Source organism: Thalassophryne amazonica, chromosome 11, assembly GCF_902500255.1.
Source record: "Thalassophryne amazonica chromosome 11, fThaAma1.1, whole genome shotgun sequence".
Classification (NCBI taxonomy): domain Eukaryota; kingdom Metazoa; phylum Chordata; class Actinopteri; order Batrachoidiformes; family Batrachoididae; genus Thalassophryne; species Thalassophryne amazonica.
Window position 1 is genome coordinate 53286374 of NC_047113.1, and position 19682 is coordinate 53306055.

Below are 19682 nucleotides of genomic sequence, written 5' to 3' on the forward strand. Positions count from 1 at the left end.
TAAAATGTAGGGTTTTGTGTAGAATTTGTAGTTGAGATTTCCATCAGGATTTTTCTGTGTCACACAGACATTAAAGACAGTTGATGCAAAGTCGCTTGGAAATCGATTTTGTGCACTTTATGATGAAGTTGGTTTTACAAATTCACACATTAGATCACTTTATTTCGTGTGGATCTAGTTGCACAGTTTGTGCTACTAAAAAGTTGTGGTTTGCCGGTGAAAGTTGATTATCTGAGTCTTACATGCTTTGATGTTTTTCTTTTGTGTGCAGCCATGTTTAAAGAGTGAACTGTCCTATTTTCCAGTGACGTAAAGGTGTCTCACCGCGACTGAACAGCAGTGTTATTAAACCGTTATCAGATTACTCTCCTTCCAGAATGTTCCTTCTTTGTTCCAGCATGAGCTGGGCCATTGTTATCTATTTGGTTGTGTTGTCTCCGCCTCTCCTGCTTCATCCTGCAGGGATTGCCACACCAATCAGAGAAGTGCGCACAGGATTAGCTCTTCAGATTGAAATGGCCAGCTCCAAAACCTGGTTAATCCTGCCATCTGTCAGAGAGCAGCTCAGCAGACAGGTAGTGAGCTAATTAGAAAGCCTGAAGAACACAAAGCTCAAGAAGAGACATCAGCAAAATACATTTGTGTGCACTACTGCAGACAATGGAGGAGACGTACCTGCTCAACCATCCAGGAGTGAAAAAGAAGATTCTCGCTGGAGGAACCGGGCCGCTGCCACACTTTCCACCTGGCACGAAGGTAGTTTAAATCACTGCTAACCTGGTAACCTGAATAATGTTAGTCCCAGCGTATTTAGTTATTAGTTTTCTGGGTCACTTTAGTCCAAATGAGTGATAAAACCTGACAACTGCCAAGTCAGACATATGACTTAATGTCCACCAGTTATTAAGTAATACAAACAGTAGGGTACCCTGTGGTAAATCTGTCAAGGGAGTAGTTATCACAAATTGAGTAACCATGCTCAAAGCAGACTAGTGAGGGAAGCCACCCATGACAGCTTTGAAAGAATTAGAGGCTTCGTAAGTGGATAAACTGGGAATGGTGCACGATTTGCTTGTTAGATGCTCATCTATAGCCTCATGTTGGAAAACATCAAATCTAGGCTTGGTTTTGCTTTGTGCTTTCTGTCAAACTGCAGCTAAAAATTGTGTGTTCTTTTTAAGAAAATTCTCTACTGCTTCATCATGAAGCTGTGTAACCCTTCGTCTTGTCTTGGTGGCTTCCCTCACCAGTCTCCCTCCAGCACAATCACTCCATTTTTGAAAACTGCCTAACTGACAAAGATTTACAACACAGTACCATATTGTTTATATTTCTTATTGATTGATGTAAATTAAGTCCAAGACATACTCACTAAGGTAGTTTTAAATCACTGCTAACCCAGTAACTTGAATAAATTTAGTTCCAGCATTTTTAGTTATGACAATCTTGATTTGTAATTTAATTTCTATATTTACTTTTCTGTTCCATTGCTGACTCCAATTAAGCTTTTCTGAATTATTCATGGGGTGAGGAATATTTGGCTCTTGCACACAGAGCAAACATTTGGTCAACCAAACTGCAACATGTATTTTGGCTGTGTGGTCTATGTTTCTGTTCATCCACTGATCTGGTGGTTGCTGACTTTTTCCCCTTCTGACTCCCATCCTGCCATATGGCAGTGTGCCTGGGCGACGTGACAAGTATTTTCCATCACAGTGCCAGTGCAGTTTAACATTTATCCATGAGTCTGCATTATGTAGTGCGTGTGTACATAGAAGTGCCTAACATTTCCCCACCTCCATTGAGGCAATTACCAGGTGTTTGCACTGTTATTACTTTATTTATACACAATCTGTCAAGAAATAAATTAACTGGTTTGTTTATTTTGTTTAAAAAGAATGTCATTTATGCAAGCATATTACATTGGCTACTTAGAAATATGATTGTATTCTGTTTTTATGTAGCTTGTGGAATACATAGTTGTTTTGAAGTACAACCCCAATTCCAGTGAATTGGTGTTGTATGAAATGTAAATAAAAACAGCATACAATGATTTGCAAATCCTCTTCAACCTATATTCAATTGAATACACCACAAAGACAAGATATTTAATGTTCAAACTGATACTTTTTTGTTTTTGTGCAAATATTTGCTCATTTTGAAATGGGTGCCTGCAACATGTGTCAAAAAAGCTGGGACTGGGGCAACAAAAGACTGGGAAAGTTGATAAATGTTCAAATAACACCTGTTTGTAACATTCCACAGGTGAACAGGTTAATTGCAAACAGGTGAGTGTCACGATTGGGTATAAAAGGAGCATCCCCAAAAGGCTCAATTGTTTACAGGCAAAGATGGGGCGAGGATCACCGCTTTGTGAACAATTGCGTGAAAAAAATAGTCCAGCAGTTTAAGAACGTTTCTCAATGTTCAATTGCAAGGAATTTAGGGATTCCATCATCTACAGTCCATAATAAGAAGATTCAGAGAATCTGGAGAACTTTCTACACCTAATCGGCAAGGACGAAAACCGCCATTGAATGCCAGTGACCTTCGATCCCTCAGGCGGCACTGCATTAAAAACCGACATCATTGTGTAAAGGATCTTACCGCGTGGACTCAGGAACACTTCAGAAAACCATTGTCAGTTAACATAGTTCGTTGCTACATCTCCAAGTGCAAGTTAAAACTCTACGATGCAAAGCAAAAGCCATACATCAGCAACATCCAGAAACGCCGCCGCCTTCTCTGGGCCTGAGCTCATTTGAAATGGACAGACATAAAGTGGAAAAGTGTGCTGTCCTCTGATGAGTCCACATTTCAAATTGTGTTTGGAAATCATGGACATCGTGTCCTCCGGACAAAAGAGGAAAAAGACCATCCAGATTGTTGCCAGCGTAAAGTTCAAAAGACAGCATCTGTGATGGTATGGACAGTTTACACATCTGTGATGGCACCAACAATGCTGAAAGGTACATCCAGGTTTTGGAGCAACACATGCTGCCATCCAAGCAATGTCTTTTTCAGGGACGTCCCTGTTTATTTCAGCAAGACAATGCCAAGCCACTTTCTGCACGTTTTACAACAGCGTGGCTTCGTAGTAAAAGAGTGCTGGTACTAGACTGGCTTGCTGCAGTCCAGACCAGTTGACTATTGAAAATGTGTGGCGCATTATGAAGCGCAAAATACGACCATGGAGACCCCGGACTGTTGAACAACTGAAGTCGTACATCAAGCAAGAATGGGAAAGAATTCCCTATTCAAAGCTTCAACAATTAGTGTCCTCAGTTCCCAAATGCTTATTGAGTGTTGTTAGAAGGAAAGGTGATGTAACACAGTGGTAAACATACCACTGTCCCAGCTTTTTTGAAACATGTTGCAGGCATCTATTTCAAAATGAGCAAATATTTGCACAAAAACAATAAAGTTTATCAGTTTGAACATTAAATATCTTGTCTTTGTGGTGTATTCAATTGAATATAGGTTGAAGAGGATTTGCAAACCATTGTATTCTGTTTTTATGTACATTTTACACAACGTCCCAACTTCATTGGAATTGGGGTTGTAATAAAATAATTGCAAATCACTTTCTGTTAGGTGACATATGGGAAAATGTAGTCCAAACAAGTGATAAATCTGTCAACTTTTTAAACTAATCTCCCTTCTATCAATACTGTTTAAAGCTACAGTGTGTAGGATTTATTGTCATCAACTGGTGAGGTTGCACATAACATTATGTTGTCACTGGTCACCATTTTAATTTCCCTTCACATTTGTGCTTTGGTAATGTGGATGTTCCATGAGGGGGCGCAAACCCATATAGATATGATGGGCTCATTCTCAAGTTATCAAAACACGTCTACCATCATTGTAAGTAGTTATACACTAAACAGATGATTATTTATGTGAAATTGCATTTCTGCTCATAAACACCTCTCAATCCTACCCATCGTAGTTTTAACTGGGTTTTTCTGAGTCGCATCATACCTATAAAGATTCTGTATCAGGTTATTTCTGCTGATACTAATTCCCACGCTTACAAAATAAGCAACAGTGGTCACCAGAAGCCTGTAATTAACAGCAGGACTTAACAGGAAACGTGATTGCCCTATTGTTTGTGTTATGGTCATTGTGCATTATAAAAGATGGCAACATGGTCCAAAATACAAACCCATGTCATTAAAAAGTTGGGGCAATAGGGAAACCGTGGGGAGCCATGATCCTTATATTGTCTTCTGTTTCATAGCACAAAGAATGAACCAAAGATTTTTCATGTTTTGTGTGGTCAACTTCATTTAATTTGTTAATGTGCATCCATTCTTGCATTTAAGTCCTACAGCACAAATCAAAAGATGCAACAGGCAAAAGTTGTACTATGTACAGTTTCTTCAACCACAGAAGGCCATAGCTCCTTCAGAGCTGTCATGGATGTCTTGGTGGCTTTCCTCACTAGTACACTCATTGCACCGTCACTCAGGTTTCGATAACTGCTAACTTGAAAAAGAATTACCACATTACCATAAACAAATATTTCTTAATGATTGATGTAAATTCTTATTTAGTGACTTGGAAATGTACTCGTATTCATCTCCTAACTTGTCTTAAGAAAACTGGCTCTAAAAGTGATCATTAAATCCTGATATTTAGAATAAATTGCCTCTTTCCCAACCTTTTTTGGAATGTGTTGTAGACCTTAAATGCAGCAATGGAGGGATATGACGGATATGACCATATACAATGTTAACCACACAAAACATAAAATATGTTGAGTTCATGTGACCTGTAAGGATCATGAGAGACTTTTCTTTGTCATTTTACATTTTGTATCAACTTTTCTGATTTGGGGTTGTAGGCGGTTCAGTCGTCCTCACCCGTATCCATCAGAGCCCAAAATTTCAGAGCTTGAATATTTAAGAGTTTACAGAGTTTGAGAAATGTTGCTGACTCACTATGACTGACTCCATTAATCCTGCTGCTAACCGCAGGGAATAAAAAGACAAAATAGTTGACATGCAGCGACGACTACCGACATGTCTTACCTTACATGTCCCTGACTGAACAACCCCACCGTGCCAATAATACAACATAAACTAAGATATACAAGAACACTGGCAAGTTGGTTTGTTAAAATTTCTATTTTACATTTATATAGCACCAAATCACTTGAAAGGTGCCAACATGGCCTAAGTAGGCTGCTCTCTGGTCCTCATCTGGATCTGTCTGAATTCAAAATGTGAATATGCAGTAGTTTTTACGGCATTAACTGATGGACGTTGGATGGACGCACTCACTCGCTCACTCCCCTAAAGACTCACTGGTCCTATGGTCCAGTGGTCCTTACCTCTTTATATTATTTGATGGTGTATGTTCCAACCCCAAAGTGATTTTAAAGTTCACAAATAAACGTAATACTTTTAAACAGCTAACCAGATGCAGTTTTGTTCACTTTACAGAAATAAAACATATGATTCTGTTGACATACACCATTAATCACCTTTAATTCTACTGATGTCTATAATCTTTTGAATTAAAAATCAACAAATAATGGTAATTCACCATCATTAATTTTTTTTATTGTCACACTTTTATAACATTACTTAATCTACTTTAGTGCAACATATAGCCTACCATAAACGTAAAAACAACTTCAACTTGCTCTCTTTAATACTCGGACTAGTGGGAAGTTCCCAACTCCCTGATTTATGAAATAAATAGAAAACCAATCACTGTAGGGGTCTCAAAAAGTTTTTGTTACTTGGCAATCTCTGTTTTTTCAGTAATCACTCTTTTCTGCTCTCTTCCAAGTTGGTGTTCCATTTCCAGACACTACGGGACAATTTTGAACGGACGGTCATCGATGACAGCCGATTGGCGGGACGGCCGGCTGAAATCTTTGTGGGAAAAATGTTCAAAATGGAAGTTTGGGAGACGCTGCTGACATCCATGAGGATTGGCGAGGTGGCTGAGTTCTGGTGTGATGCCGTTGTGAGTTGGGCCGTGCACAGTGCAAGATAACTACCTCCTCAAACCAAGTCCTAATGAGTCATGAATCTTAATGAGAGAGAAAGAGCAGCTTTTTGCACTTCATTACAATGCATATGATTCAACTTTTAGCAGCCCCCGACATGCTAAACACAAATGGAAGAATTTTTTTCTTTCTTTTTTTTTTGCCAATTTAGTTTTTTCTCCTTCAGGAGAAAAATGTAATTTGCAAGTAAAACTAAGTCTGCTTATTGCAGATCTGTTGTGGCACTGATTGGGACAGCTGGCAACAGCAGCCGGATAAAGTCCTGTATGTTCTGATCGTGTTTATTTTGCAGCACACTGGTCTGTATCCTATCGTGTCAAAGGGAATGCGACTTATCGCCCAGGGGAGAGACCCCCTTGAGGGCCAGAGGCACATGTGTGGCATGGGGAACCTGTTCCACTACCACTCCACTGGTTTCCCTGAACTGGATGAGCTGATGAGAACTCCTCAACCACTTATATTTATCATGGAACTTCTACAGGTGTGCACTAATGCTAACCAATAACACACTGGACACACATTAGCTTTATTAAAGCTACACTGTGTAGCATTTAGTGTCATCTAGTAGTGAACTTGCAGATTGTATTCCTCACTGGTCACGGGTTTTTGTTTCCCTTCACGTTTTCTCTTCCTTGGCGATGGGGATTCATGCTCTCTTGCCTTCTCTTGTGATAAGCAATATGTATGATCCTCTTTACCACAAAAATGAGTGTTTTCAAGCTTCTGAGCTTGAACTAGCAACCAGCAGACAGTGTACAGGGGAGCAACCACTGAGTCCTCATTTTTTTCTTCAATCATCTTCAAACCGGCCGTGCTACAAAAATGCAAAGGCAGTTTCCATGAAGGAGCCCACTCCAATGTAAATATGAAAACAGGTTTGTTGTTGGAGGTACACACTAATGAACAGATGGTTATGAACGCCCATAAATCCTACATACAGCAGCGTTCAGTTTGCTTTGGAGGTGTCCAACCAGTATGCAGCGAATTGAGTCGTCATGCTTCTAACCATTTGAGTGTGTGGGGCCCAGTATTCACAGCGCTTCACTTTCTACATTTTATCTTATAACCTTATTCCAAAATGGATGAAATTCTTTTTTTTCTCCCCAAAATTTGACACACAATACCCAATAATGACAATGTGAACAAAGATTTTTGCAAATTTATTAAGAAATCATGTAAGTATTCACAGCCTTTGCCATGAAACTCATAATTGAGCTCAGGTGCATCCTGTTTCCACTGGTCACCCTTGAGATGTTTCTACAGCTTAATTGGAGTCTACCTGGGCTAAATTCAGTTGATTGGACATGATTTGGAAAGACACACACCTGCTCTGACATGCACAGTGCATGTTAGAACACAAACCAAGGCATTAAGTCAAAGGAATTGTCTGTAGACCTCAGAGACAGGATTGTCTCAAGGCACAAATCTGGCAAAGGGTACAGAAACATTTCTGCTACTTTGAAGGTCCCAATGAGCACAGTGGCCTCCATCATCTGTAAATGGAAGAAGTTGGGATGCACCAGGACTCTTCCAAGAGCTGGCTGCCCATCTAAACTGAGTGATCAGGTTAGAAGGGCTTTAGGGAGATGACCAAGAACCTTATGGTCACTCTGTGGAAAGAGGAGAACCTTCCAGAAGGACAATCATCTCTGCAGCAATCCATCAATCAGGTAGAGTGGCCAGACGGAAGCCACTCCTTAGTAAAAGGCACATGGCAGCCCACCTGAAGGATTCTCTGGTCTGATGAGACAAAGATTGAACTCTGTGGCGTGAATGCCAGGCGTCATGTTTGGAGGAAACCAGGCACCATCCCTACAGTGAAGCATGGTGGTGGCAGCATCATGCTGTGGGGATGTTTTTCAGTGGCAAGTTAGGATTGAGGGAAAGATGAATGCAGCAATGTACAGAGACATCCTGGATGAAAACCTGCTCCAGAGCACTCTTGACCTCAGACTGGGATGATGATTGATCTTTCAGCAGGACAATGACCCTCAGCACACAGCCAAGATATCAAAGGACTGGCTTCAGGACAACTCTGTGAATGTTCTTGAGTGGCCCGCCCAAAGCCCAGACCTGAATCTGATTGAACATCTCTGGAGAGATCTGAAAAAGGCTGTGCCCCGACACTCCCCATCCAACCTGATGGAGCTTGAGAGGTGCTGCAAAGAGGAATGGGCAAAACTGTCCAAAGATAGGTGCACCAAGCTTGTGGCATCATATTCAAGAAGACATGAGACTGTAATTGCTGCCGAAGGTGCATCAACAAAGTATTGAGCAAAGGGTGTCAATACTTATGTACATGTAATTTCTTAATTTGTAACTTTTAATAAATTTGTAAAAATTTCAAAAAACTTTTCATGTTGCCATTATGGGGTGTTGTGAGTAGAATTCTGAAGATAAAAGTGAATTTCCTCCATTTTGGAGAAAGGCTGTAACGTAACAAAATATGGAAAAAGTGAAGCACTGTGAATACTTTCACAGCACAAGTGTATTTGTGTGTGTGTATATATACGAGGTCCGTTAGAAAAGTATCCGACCTTATTATTTTTTTCAAAAACCATATGGATTTGAATCACGTGTGATTGCGTCAGCCAAGCTTGAACCCTCGTGCACATGCGTGAGTTTTTTCATGCCTGTCGGTTGCTTCATTCGCCTGTGAGCAGGCTTTGAGTGAGGTCTGGTCCAGCCCTCGTCTGTTTTTTTATTGCGAATAAATGTCTGAACGATTTGGATCTTTGCTGCATCAATTTTTTTCCAGAAACTGTAAGAGACCTCCAGGTGGACACCGTTTGAAAAATTAATATGGCTTTCAGGGACGATTTTATGGGGATTAAACAGATTACGGGGTGTTACTGCCCCTTTAAGGACGGCCCACAACTGCTGAGAGCGCAGCGCCATCTGACACCCCGCACAAACAACCAGATCATTTCCAACGTGAAAGCTTTGTTGATCCGGGACCTCGTCTCACTTTCACAAAAAGGCAGAAGATGTGGACATCAGCACTTTTTCCGGCACATTCCACCGTTACAGGAGTTTTTTTTTTTTCCATGGAAAAAGAAGCCGTGGGACGCGCCACGGAGCCGTTCATTACACGGGACAAAACCACCTCGGTGTTGGTCTCTCAGGACGGCTTTCAGACGGATTCCGGTTGCTTTTCTGTCGTGTGAATATCCGAGAAATTGAGCTTGAGCTGGACATGCCCCAACGTGTCCCACGAGGCTTCATCACGGCGTTTCTTTGCGCCGAGCAGCTGCACCACGACGCGCCGAACTCCTCCGCACATCTGTCTTAATGTGCCGGAAAAAGTGCTGATGTCCACGTCTTTTCACAATTCCTGTGCTAGTCAGAGGACATACCGGATCAAGACAGCGTCCAGTTTAAAAATAAACGGCACACTTCGCTGTTACAGGAGTTTTTGTCATGGAAAGAGAAGCTGCTCCACCGCGCATCGCGGTGCAGTCGCTCGGCGCAAAGCAACGCCGTGATGAAGCCTTCCAGCAGTGGTGTCAAAAGTACACACATTTGTTACTTAAGTAGAAGTATAGATACTGCAGTTTAAAAACACTGGTAAAAGTTGAAGTATCAACTTGACCTCTTTACTCAAGTAAAAGTGAAAAAGTATGTGCTCCAAAACCTACTTAAAGTATAAAAGTATAAAGTAACCTTTAAAAAAAAAAAAAAAGTAGATGCCACTAGATGAATTGAAAGCTTAATTTAAAAACTGATTCGTTCTACATGTGGCCCAAAACCCAAAATTACCCCCCAACACCACCTGCATGAAAATGTTTCAATTCTAGAAGCTCTGGGACTATTCCAGACAATAAACTGCAGTGAGTTCAGCATCCATTTAGTGAGAAAAAACCCAACTTTCCTTATTTAACTTCATTCCAGTAGTATTCTGCTCTTACTAGGATGCAGCAGTTTTCTATTTTGGCAGATAGTTCTGGAGGAAATCACTGAAGAAATTAACAAATTGAAAATATGGTTTGACCGAAACAAACTGTCATTAAACTTAAATAAGACAGGGATGAAATGGAGGTGTAAGAGTCACTAGGTGTTCACAGGAAACACTTATTTCTGTATTTATTTATTTATGTTAGTTATTATATATTTTCTGTTGTGTTTCTATTCAGGCTCTTTTTGCCTCTTTCTCTAAAATTGTATATAATAATCATTAGATTATTGATATATAAACATAAATAAATTTAAGAAATATTACAATTTGAAAACAAATGCACCAGAACGTGATGAGAGCTGCAATTGCTTAATGCTAACTTTTAACATTGAAAATGCCATAGACATGCTAACGCGTTAGCATCGCTCCCGTTTTTAAGTTATAAAATACATCTATCAACTGTTTCAGAAGACCATAACAGGTCGGTTTAACATAGAAAAGGTAAATAATACTCACAGAAGTATGCTCTTTAGGGTTTTTAGCGGGGGAAAATTAAGCGAAAGAAAGAAATAAACGAAGCAATAGGTCGAAGCATTGCTTCAATCTGCGAACCACTGCTTCGATTGGTTCACGGTTCAAAGCAAAGCCGCGCTGCAGAAAAGTTGATTACAGGAGCACACGACGTGAAATATATATATATATATATATATATATATATATATATATATATATATATATATATATATATATAACATTAAACTGAAGCCAAGAGTAACGAGGCTGTTTATTTAAAAAAATGTAGGGAATAGAAAGTACAGATACTTGTGTGAAAATGTAATAAGTAGATGTCAGAAGTAGGCAGAAAAATAAGTAATGGAGTAAAGTATAAATACCTAAAAAAGTGTACTTAAGTACAGTAACGAAGTTGACACCTCTGCCTTCCAGGACATGTTGGGGCATGTTCAGCTCATGCACAATCCCAATCGGATAATCACACGACTGAAAAGCAACCGACAGCCGTCTGAAATCCACCTTTAAGCCGTCCTGTGAGACCAACACCGAGGTGGTTTTGTGCCGTGCCATGAGCGGCACGGTGGCGCATCCCTTCGCTTCTTTTTCCATGAAAAAAAACTCCTGTAATGGTGGAATGTGCCGATAAAGTGCTGATGTCCACATCTTCTGCCTTTTTGTGAAAGTCAGACGAGGTCCCGGATCAACAAAGCTTTCACATTGGAGATGATCTGGTTGTTCCAGTGGGGTGTCAGCCTGTCGATGTGGGTTGGGAGCGCGCCACACTCTCAGCAGTTGTGGGCCATCCTTAAATGGGCAGTAACACCCCGTAATCTGTTTAATCCCCATAAAATCGTCCCTGAAAACCATATTAATTTTTTGAACGGTGTCCACCTGGAGGTCTCTCACAGTTTCTGGAAAAAAACTGATACAGCAAAGCTCCAAATCGTTCAGACATTTATTCGCAATAAAAATCCGACGAGAGGGGTGGACCACTGCTCACACAAAGCCTGCTCACAGGCGAATGACGCAACCGACAGGCGTGAAAAAACCCACGCGTGCGCATGAAGGTTCAAGCTTGGCTGATGCAATCACACGTGATTCAAATCCATATGGTTTTTGAAAAAATAAAAAGGTCCGATACTTTTCTGACAGACCTCGTATGATGCATTAAATGTGCCTAAAACATTTGCATGGCACTATATATGTATCGGGGTCAATAGATACTTGCACCATCGGTACCCCCCTGGCAAGCACATGAGCTGATTAACTTGTATTAATTTGTGCATATATTTGCACAGTAATGATGATAAAGTTTTGCATACTATGGTATATATTTGTCGAAGAGAATGATCACGTAAAGTATATACTGTAATTACAACCTTTAAAGTCTTGCTCGGATATTCCAACATTCAAGTCCTTATTTCTGAACTTCGCCGTCAACAGTAGTATTCTAAAACTTTGATATCATATCCAAAACAAACACTGAAAGTTACCCGAGGTTCCAGCAGCAGCAGCAGTACTATCGTCTGTGTTTCCATGCTTTAGTGGATAGCTTTAGGACCTCATTAGCGTCCATTTGTGCTCGTCTGTCGAGGTTTTGCTCATCTTCACTGCTTTGTTCTGCTGGATTCTCCACATGCCTGTTACTTCCAGGTGGGAGACCCCATGTCCTACCACCGAGAGTCATGGATGATGGAAAAGGATGAGAAGCTGCAAGCGGTGCCAGTTCTCCACATGCAGGGCAATGCGCTTGTTAAACAGAAGGAGTTCAGAGAGGCGGCCAGCAAGTACAAAGAGGCTGTGCTGCTGCTGAAAACGGTCCAGTCCAGGGTGAGTGAAATAAAAGATGAGTGGATTTTTGAGATGTGCAACTCTTTTTTTTTTTTTTTTTTTTTTTTTTTTTTTCACATTGCAGTGGAAAGTTCCTGTATTTCTCTCCTGCAGTAGACTGTCTAAAGATGAGAGGGCGATGGAACTCAAAAGAGAAGAAACTGTGTAGGAGATGTTCTCATAGAATACGCTGGATCCTTTTGTGTGTGAGAAAGATTCTGACAGCCTTAGATGATGTAGCGACAGGTTTGATGTTGCACATGGATGGCCTATGTGCAGCTGAACAACTGTTTGTGTCAACCTAAAGCCAGCTGCTCTCTGAATATTCAAAAATGCATATTCTGTGGTGATTAACTGATTAAAATATTTGAAGGAGATCCCCAAAACAACAAAGCAGCACATCATATCTGTTTGTTTGTCTGCAGGAGAAGCCAGGTGATATAGACCACGTGAATTTGGGTCATATGATTATCCCACTGGAACTGAACTACTGCCAGTGCATGTTAGAGCTGGGGGAGTATTACGAGGTTATAGAGCACACGACAGAACTGCTGGAGAAACACAAAGGTAAATAAATGGCTGTTGACGCTCTGCTGGTGTTGTAATGAACACTGGTTAATCTCCATTTTTTGCACCAAAACATCATCTGAACAAAGGTTTTATTTTCCATCACACTATTAAATGTCAAAGCTGAGCAGTTCCTCTTGGCTCACAAGGAATTAACTTGCTCAAAGGCACTTTAGACATTGATCTTTGGAGAGAGGAGGGAGCAATGCTGTTAATTTCCTTCGTGACTTTGCAACATGTTGCATATCCAACCACCTGCCAAAGCAGCCAGGTGGATGGATTATATTGGCAAAGGTGAAGTGCAGATTTGTTATACATTTGTCCACAAAATTTGTGAGAAATAAGCCTTTTTTGTGTGTATATGCAAGAAATCTGAGCTCTTTTATAATTATTTAAAAAAAAAATGTGAGCGAAAACCAAAATGTTGCTTTTATATTTTTGTTGAGTGTGTACTGGTATTGATTTAAGACTAGGTCCAACATTTTTACAAACATTTCTAAAAATCTGCTTGTTGGTAAATCTTTCAGACTTTTTAACAAGTCTGTGCTTTTCATGTTTTTCCCCCATATTTGTCCCCAGTTTTAATAGAATATATTCCAAGATTTGGCCAAACCTTGTCCCAAACGTTAATGAAAACTGATTGTATTTATTTACCGTATAGCGACTGCTCCGGGGGCAGTTGACTGTTTACTGGTGGAGCGACAGAATTTATAGTAAATGTGCCAATATGCATTTTAAGTGCCTACAACATCCAAAACATGTTATATAACTCATAATAGCAATTGTTTAAACAGAACGTTCATAATAAAATGCAGTTAAAGAGTCTTGTCTAAGGACAATGAGGTGATAGTGTAGCGGTTAAGTGGTGGGTTTGAGACCAGAGGATCCTCCGTTCAAACCCCCGTCAGCCTGGAAAACCGCTAAGGGCCCTTGGGTAAGGTCCTTAATCCCCAAGTGGCTTCCTGTGTGTAGTAAATGCCTTGCATGGCAGCACCCTGACATTGATGTGTATGGGTGAATGTGAGGCATTACTGTAAAGCGCTTTGAGCTTCTGATTCAGATGGAAAACGCTAAATGGAGCCCCTTTACACAGACAGGTAGCATGACCGGCAATCAAACCCAAGTCTCCATATTATTAATTTAAATGCTGTGGCATTGAGATATCTGCTGTTTTAACACAACATAAATGAAATATACTTTTTTTTTTTTTATGAATACTAGCAGATGGCACAATGGAAAAACAAGAGCAATCTGAGATTTCTGACATCTGCCGATCTGGATCATCTCCAAAATTCAGTGGACTCTTCCATGGCCTAATATCTATCTGTGGTGAAAAAGTGGTCAAAATCTGTGCAGCAGTTTTGATGTAATCCTGCTAACAGTCAGACAGACAAATAAAAAAATGCTGATGATTTTATTGTGTCCTTGGTGGACGTAATGACATGGCTAACAACAAACACAGACAGAATAGCGGCCGCTCATTTCTTCTTTTTTTAAATTAATCTCTGTCTGTCATTCACCTGGTTCTGGTTCATGGGTAGTTGTTTGACAAGGGGTGAGCTCTTGTAAATAAATTTAATTTCCATTCAAAGAAAGAAATTGAAATTTGCAGAGTACGACCAAAATTTCATTAGTTTCAGTTCCAGGTCCGACCTGATGTTTGCACTCAGTGTTCTAATCCTGCAACAACAAAAACAAACCATGAAAAGAGGGTACGGTGAAGGTTTATTTGAATGACCCTGTCCATCTGTTTGTCCATGACCCTCATTTGTCCATCAAACAAACAGTTTTGTGGATTTTATTTGAAATATACGAAATATGGAGATATACATGAAGGAAGGTCATGTCGCTACAGTGTCTTCATGTTGCGCTATTGGACATTTGTGTTCAATTTATGTGTCATGTGATACTGAGTAGTTTTTGGTTTTCAGTGAATATTCACACAATGGTAACACATCATATAAAGATTTAGGCGGAAATTCCACTTTTGTATAGATTGATCAGTTTATTTCATCTTTTTCATCACCAGTGATGTGCTACCACTGATGCAAGCAGCTAGTCCAGTAGAGTGTGGAGTATTATTTAGTCTGCTTGCTCACAGATCTCCAGGTATTTAGGAATATATGCATGCATCATGTGTGCATTGAAAAGGATACACACCTTTGTAGAGCAATAGGACTTTATGAAATTTATTTTGATGTACTTTTGTGATGAATTTTTTCATGAGTTACATAGTAAATCTGTGAGATTGACTGCAATTATTCTTAATAACAAACAGAACCTTTTTGGAAAGCATCCATGTGAGCACAGCCTTCTTAATAAAAATGCCATCTGGCACTCAGCATAATGAGAGAAAAGGAAACTTTAATAAAATTCTGTATCCTTCTTCTTTTGTCATAACTGTCAGCAGCTCTGTAATTCCTGCCTTTGCAAATGTGAGTTGGGTACAAACAAATCGAAATCAAAAGTCTGTTGAAGCTAAAAAAAAAAAAAAAAATGCGCTTTCAGATGCAGTCAGACATACTATGAATTTACTTGGTGATGTCAAATAGCAGTAATGTGCAGAGGTTCATGTTGTCCCTGGATGTTAACCTTGACAAATCATTTCAAAAATTAATTTAGAAAGCAGAGAAGTCATGTTTTTGAGTCTGCACTGCGGCGCTGTCTTCAGTGAATCTGTGTAGGCGGCGATTGGTAAAGGTTTTATAGTTGGAGCTCACCGCGATATTGCAGTGCCATTCCCATGGCTCCACGTATACGTAATCCTAGAGCTGACAGAGCCTCCACTTCAGAGATTTATGAGTTATGTCCTCAGCTGACGGCAGTGCCTACCCAGGTACTCTTTATTTTAGTCACTCCCTCAGCCTGGATTTGCAGTCTTAAATTTTTTTAAACGTATGTATTTATATAGCTTTTATGTTTTTGACAAGCACAGTGAGCACGAGACACTGAGACCCTTTTTGCAGCAAATGTCTTTATATTCACAATTTATTCAGGTGATTCACCTTCTCGGTTTCCAGTTTTATGATTTGTCTGTGCGCATGAGGCTGTGTGATGAGCTCTGAACGTGTGTGCACGACAAGCATGTGGCAGGATACAGTTCAGCACTCATGAACCCTGGTACCTGCGTTTCCACCAGTTTGCTGTTGTGGGTCATATAATAATGTTGGAAATAACTAATTCTATAGGGCTTTCCCAGGAATCAAAGAAGAAAGTCTGTTAGCCCGTTTCATTTATTTATTTTTTAATCAATTGTTTCTCAATTTCCTTTGTCCAAACTGCATCAAATAACATCCCTTATGTTGCCTGAGGACAGGGACATGGATAAGTGGCAGAAAATGAATGAATGAATGTTGGCCATTATTTATCCATATTGTTTATTTTTGGAATTTAACAGTCCTTATGTTACATACCATAAGCTGAGGGCTTCCTGTATAAATCCACTGTCACAGCTCCATGTTGCTGTGGGCCACCAACCCGTATCCATTTGGCAATTCTTTTGTCCAAACTGTGTCAAATAATATCCAATACATTGTACAACACACTGATTATTTGTCCATCTCGCTTATTACCTCCGCCAAGGAGGTTATGTTTTTGGTCGCGTCTGTTTGTTTGTTTGTTTATTGGTTGGTTGGTTGGTTCGTTTGTTAGCAAGGATTACTCAAAAAATCCTCAATGGATTTCAATGAAATTTTTACCAGGGGTGTATCTTGGCCTAACTTAGAAGTCATTAAATTTTGGTAATGATCCGGAACATGATCCAGATCCAGTAATTTTTTTAAGGATTCTTATCATTGCAGGATAGGGCCAATTTCAACATTTTTGCATCTAACGTCATGAAGACGGGTCACAAAGGCTGAATAAAAATTAAATTACAACACAATAATAATTTAGCATTTGTTTCTCCTCATTGAATAAACTTGTTATTATAAAATAAAAACATGTAGTTCATGCAGTTTCTCTTTATAAATACATTTGCTGAAGATATAAGGGTTTAACCCTCTGGGGCCGACGCCGTCATATACGACAGCTGAGACCAAGCTTTACTAAATTATAAATAACTTTTTAATGATATGAGATAGAGACTTGCTCTTTTTTTTTTTTTTTTTTTTTGCTGAAAAGTTAACTCTACGGACTTTCGAGCCACTGTCCACCATCTTTGTACTCCTCAGAAGCTGTGTGATGACGTGCGCAAAGTGAGTGTCCAATCGGAATTGGTTCACCGTCACATGGTTTTCCAAAATCCAATCATAGGGCAGGTTCACCTCATGTGACACACCAAAGATTGTTTTTAGGAGTGAGGTGTTACTAGTTTATTATAGTTTGCTGTGTGTTTTGAAAAAATGCGTGTGGAAAATTATTTTCCGCTTTACTTTTTCCTTTCTTATTTCTGATTGTAAACCTTTATAACACTTATAAAACACAACTATAGCATATATATTTTGAAAGTACAGGTTGTCCTGGAAAAAAAAGAGACGTAAAACTTGATTGTGGGATGCAGGGAGAGCTGTTAACAACAATAATAAAACATTTATGCCAGGCGAGTGAACTGTCCAAAAATGCCCTCAGACCCCAGAGGGTTAACCACTGAATCTGAAACATGATGGTAGATGCGTGAAATGATGTGGAATAAGTCTCTTTGCCAAAGGGTGTTCCATGTGAAGTCAGTGACCCTATGGCCTTGGCGGAGGTTTGCGCTCTCCGAGTGCTTCTAGTTTATGAAACGTAAAAGTCCTTATATTAAGAAACTGCACATGCTGTGATGCTCATGTACAACACTGAGTTGTTACAAAGTGAGTTCCACACACGGGGAACAACAACAAAAAAAAAGGTGCAGTGTATACTCTGGTACAACTTGTATATGTTTTTTTTCCCTCATTTCACAATGCACTTTTTTGGCATTCCTTCATTTTCTGCTGCTTACCTGAGTCCGGGTCACTGTGGCAGTAGACAGCTGGGAAATAAAATCCCTCCAGTATGTCCTGGGTTTTCCCTGTGGCCTCCTCCCAGTCCTCCACCTAATGAGTTGCTGAACAGAGGTGTTTGGCAGTACCGATGCTTTTGCAGGAGAATGAAAACCAAGTTTTTATGGTTGTGAGACTTGAGAACAACTGAATATCTTTGGTGCGAGGTCTCTTCTGTGGACCAGTGGAATGACTTTGTGTGATACAAATGGTGTCTTGCAGCGATTCAGATGAGAAGAATTACTTGTGTTATGAGGGAATAACAGCTGTGACATTTTGGCTATGTGGTGCATTTCTCTGGTGCCTCAGCAACTGGAAAAGGTCATGAGGACGCCTATGTTTCACCTGGCTCCCGCAGATAGACTTTTACTTTTGAAAGGTGGGGACGGACCATTTCTCTGTGTGGTTGCCATCCAGATGATTCCATAGTGTGGTGAACATGGCAACACTTGGCACCAGCACATCCAACAAGACCTGATGTGATTTAACCAGAGAGGAAGTCGGTTTGGGTTTCAGACTCCAGCATTTGCTGGAGCTGGATAATTCTGGACTGGTGCTTTGTTGGTTCCACAGTCCGGTGTTCCATTCACTCTTCAGTAACTCCTTTTTAGATTGTTTGTAGTCCCTGTTCAGTATTTTCAGTGTATTTATTAATTGACGGGAGGTTGTCATGTAACTCGTCTTTGCTCACTCCTCTGCTATTTCTCAGAGAGTTTATTCTTTTCTCTTTTTTTTCGACCCCCTGGCTGCCTCCTGAAACTCAGGCAAGGTCTAATCAAAGACTGAGCCAAAACTCTCTTCAGCAGGGTGCTGAACACTGAGAATTTCATTGTTTTCTGATTGTTTGCTTCACAGGGGGCCAGAAAAGCACACGACTGCTCTGGAGCACTTCTGTTATGTTATCACAGTTGGTTCCTACGATTCTGCTATTTTTTTGGTTCCTGAGGAGAGTTACCTTTTTGGGTTCTGGGGCAGTTTTTGCTTTGATCAAAATGGGTAGGACACTTTAAAATGAAATTCTGCTTGAATGCAACTATGCTAAGCCATTTCCACCAAGGCAGAACCAGATCCATTCTGTCTTAAGTACCTGGTTGAGTCTTGAGTGAGCACAATGATGAGACTGTGGAAAATGATGAGCAAGAGTTTCTGGGCTCCACTGGCCCATTGTGACAAATCACCAAGAAGCTACTGCGTTCTTTCAGTGATTGCTTACAGATTGTTCAGTTCCTCTCCTGTTTGTGATTCTTTCTTCTTTACTTAACGTTTTTTTTTTTCTTTTTTATGCCTGGTGCAGTTTCTTCTGTCACCAGTGTTCGATCATTTTATCTCCAGCATTTTGCTTTGTGCTTTCAACCCATTTGTCCTTCAGAAAATGCCCCAATTGGTGGTTTCCCACTGTTTCTGTTTTTGCCAGAGGCTACAATGGAATCCGTTTAAGGGTGATTGTTTAACTACGGGCACTATTGGCTTTGTAAATGTAATTTCCACCACACCATTGCCTTACAATATAAAGTGCCTTGGGGCAACTGTTTGTTGTGATTTGGTGCTATATACATGTGCTCTGATGTCACTGTTTATCTCCATAGAAACTACCCAAACAATCTTTCATACAAACTGTTTAAAGGGACATTACAGTGTTGTGGTGGAAATTACAGCAATAGTGTGGGACAACTACATTTTGTTTAAAAAAAAATCACAACAGTTGTATGACATTGAATACCCCAATTATGTTTTGATTATTTTACTGATATTTTATTCAGAGATATTTTAAAACATTAGAAAAAACATTTCTTTACCATTCATTTTTATCATTGAAGATCAAAAGTCTGGGTGTGGGACAAGCACAAAACGACAATATTTGCATATAATGATGCTGAAAAAAGGTGAA

At 40.0% G+C, this 19682-nt stretch overlaps 2 protein-coding genes across 2 annotated transcripts in view; both read left to right on the plus strand.

Annotated features, from left to right (window-relative positions):
• Positions 1–69: 69 nt before the first annotated feature.
• LOC117520371 (aryl-hydrocarbon-interacting protein-like 1) lies at positions 70–15630 on the plus strand. Its single transcript, XM_034181714.1, has 6 exons — positions 70–756; positions 5803–5982; positions 6318–6506; positions 12087–12263; positions 12689–12830; positions 15515–15630. Exons 1-6 carry the CDS (start codon positions 661–663, stop codon positions 15526–15528), a joined length of 798 nt encoding a protein of 265 aa, XP_034037605.1. The 5' UTR covers positions 70–660; the 3' UTR covers positions 15529–15630.
• LOC117519681 (peptidyl-prolyl cis-trans isomerase PASTICCINO1-like) overlaps positions 15520–19682 on the plus strand; it is a gene marked incomplete at its 3' end in the record, with an annotated part of 5702 nt that continues 1539 nt past the window's right edge. Inside the window, exon 1 of the mRNA XM_034180946.1 lies at positions 15520–15628. Coding sequence (XP_034036837.1) covers positions 15574–15628 — 55 coding nt within the window. The remainder of the gene's footprint in view (positions 15629–19682) is intronic.

Excerpts from the sequence above, each read along its gene's own strand:
- LOC117520371 (XM_034181714.1), top strand. The coding sequence starts at position 661 with ATGGAGGAGACGTACCTGCTCAACCATCCAGGAGTGAAAAAGAAGATT. Across the intron at positions 6,507-12,086 it reads TTATCATGGAACTTCTACAG|GTGGGAGACCCCATGTCCTA; the intron begins GTGTGCACTAAT and ends TGTTACTTCCAG. Across the intron at positions 12,264-12,688 it reads TGAAAACGGTCCAGTCCAGG|GAGAAGCCAGGTGATATAGA; the intron begins GTGAGTGAAATA and ends GTTTGTCTGCAG.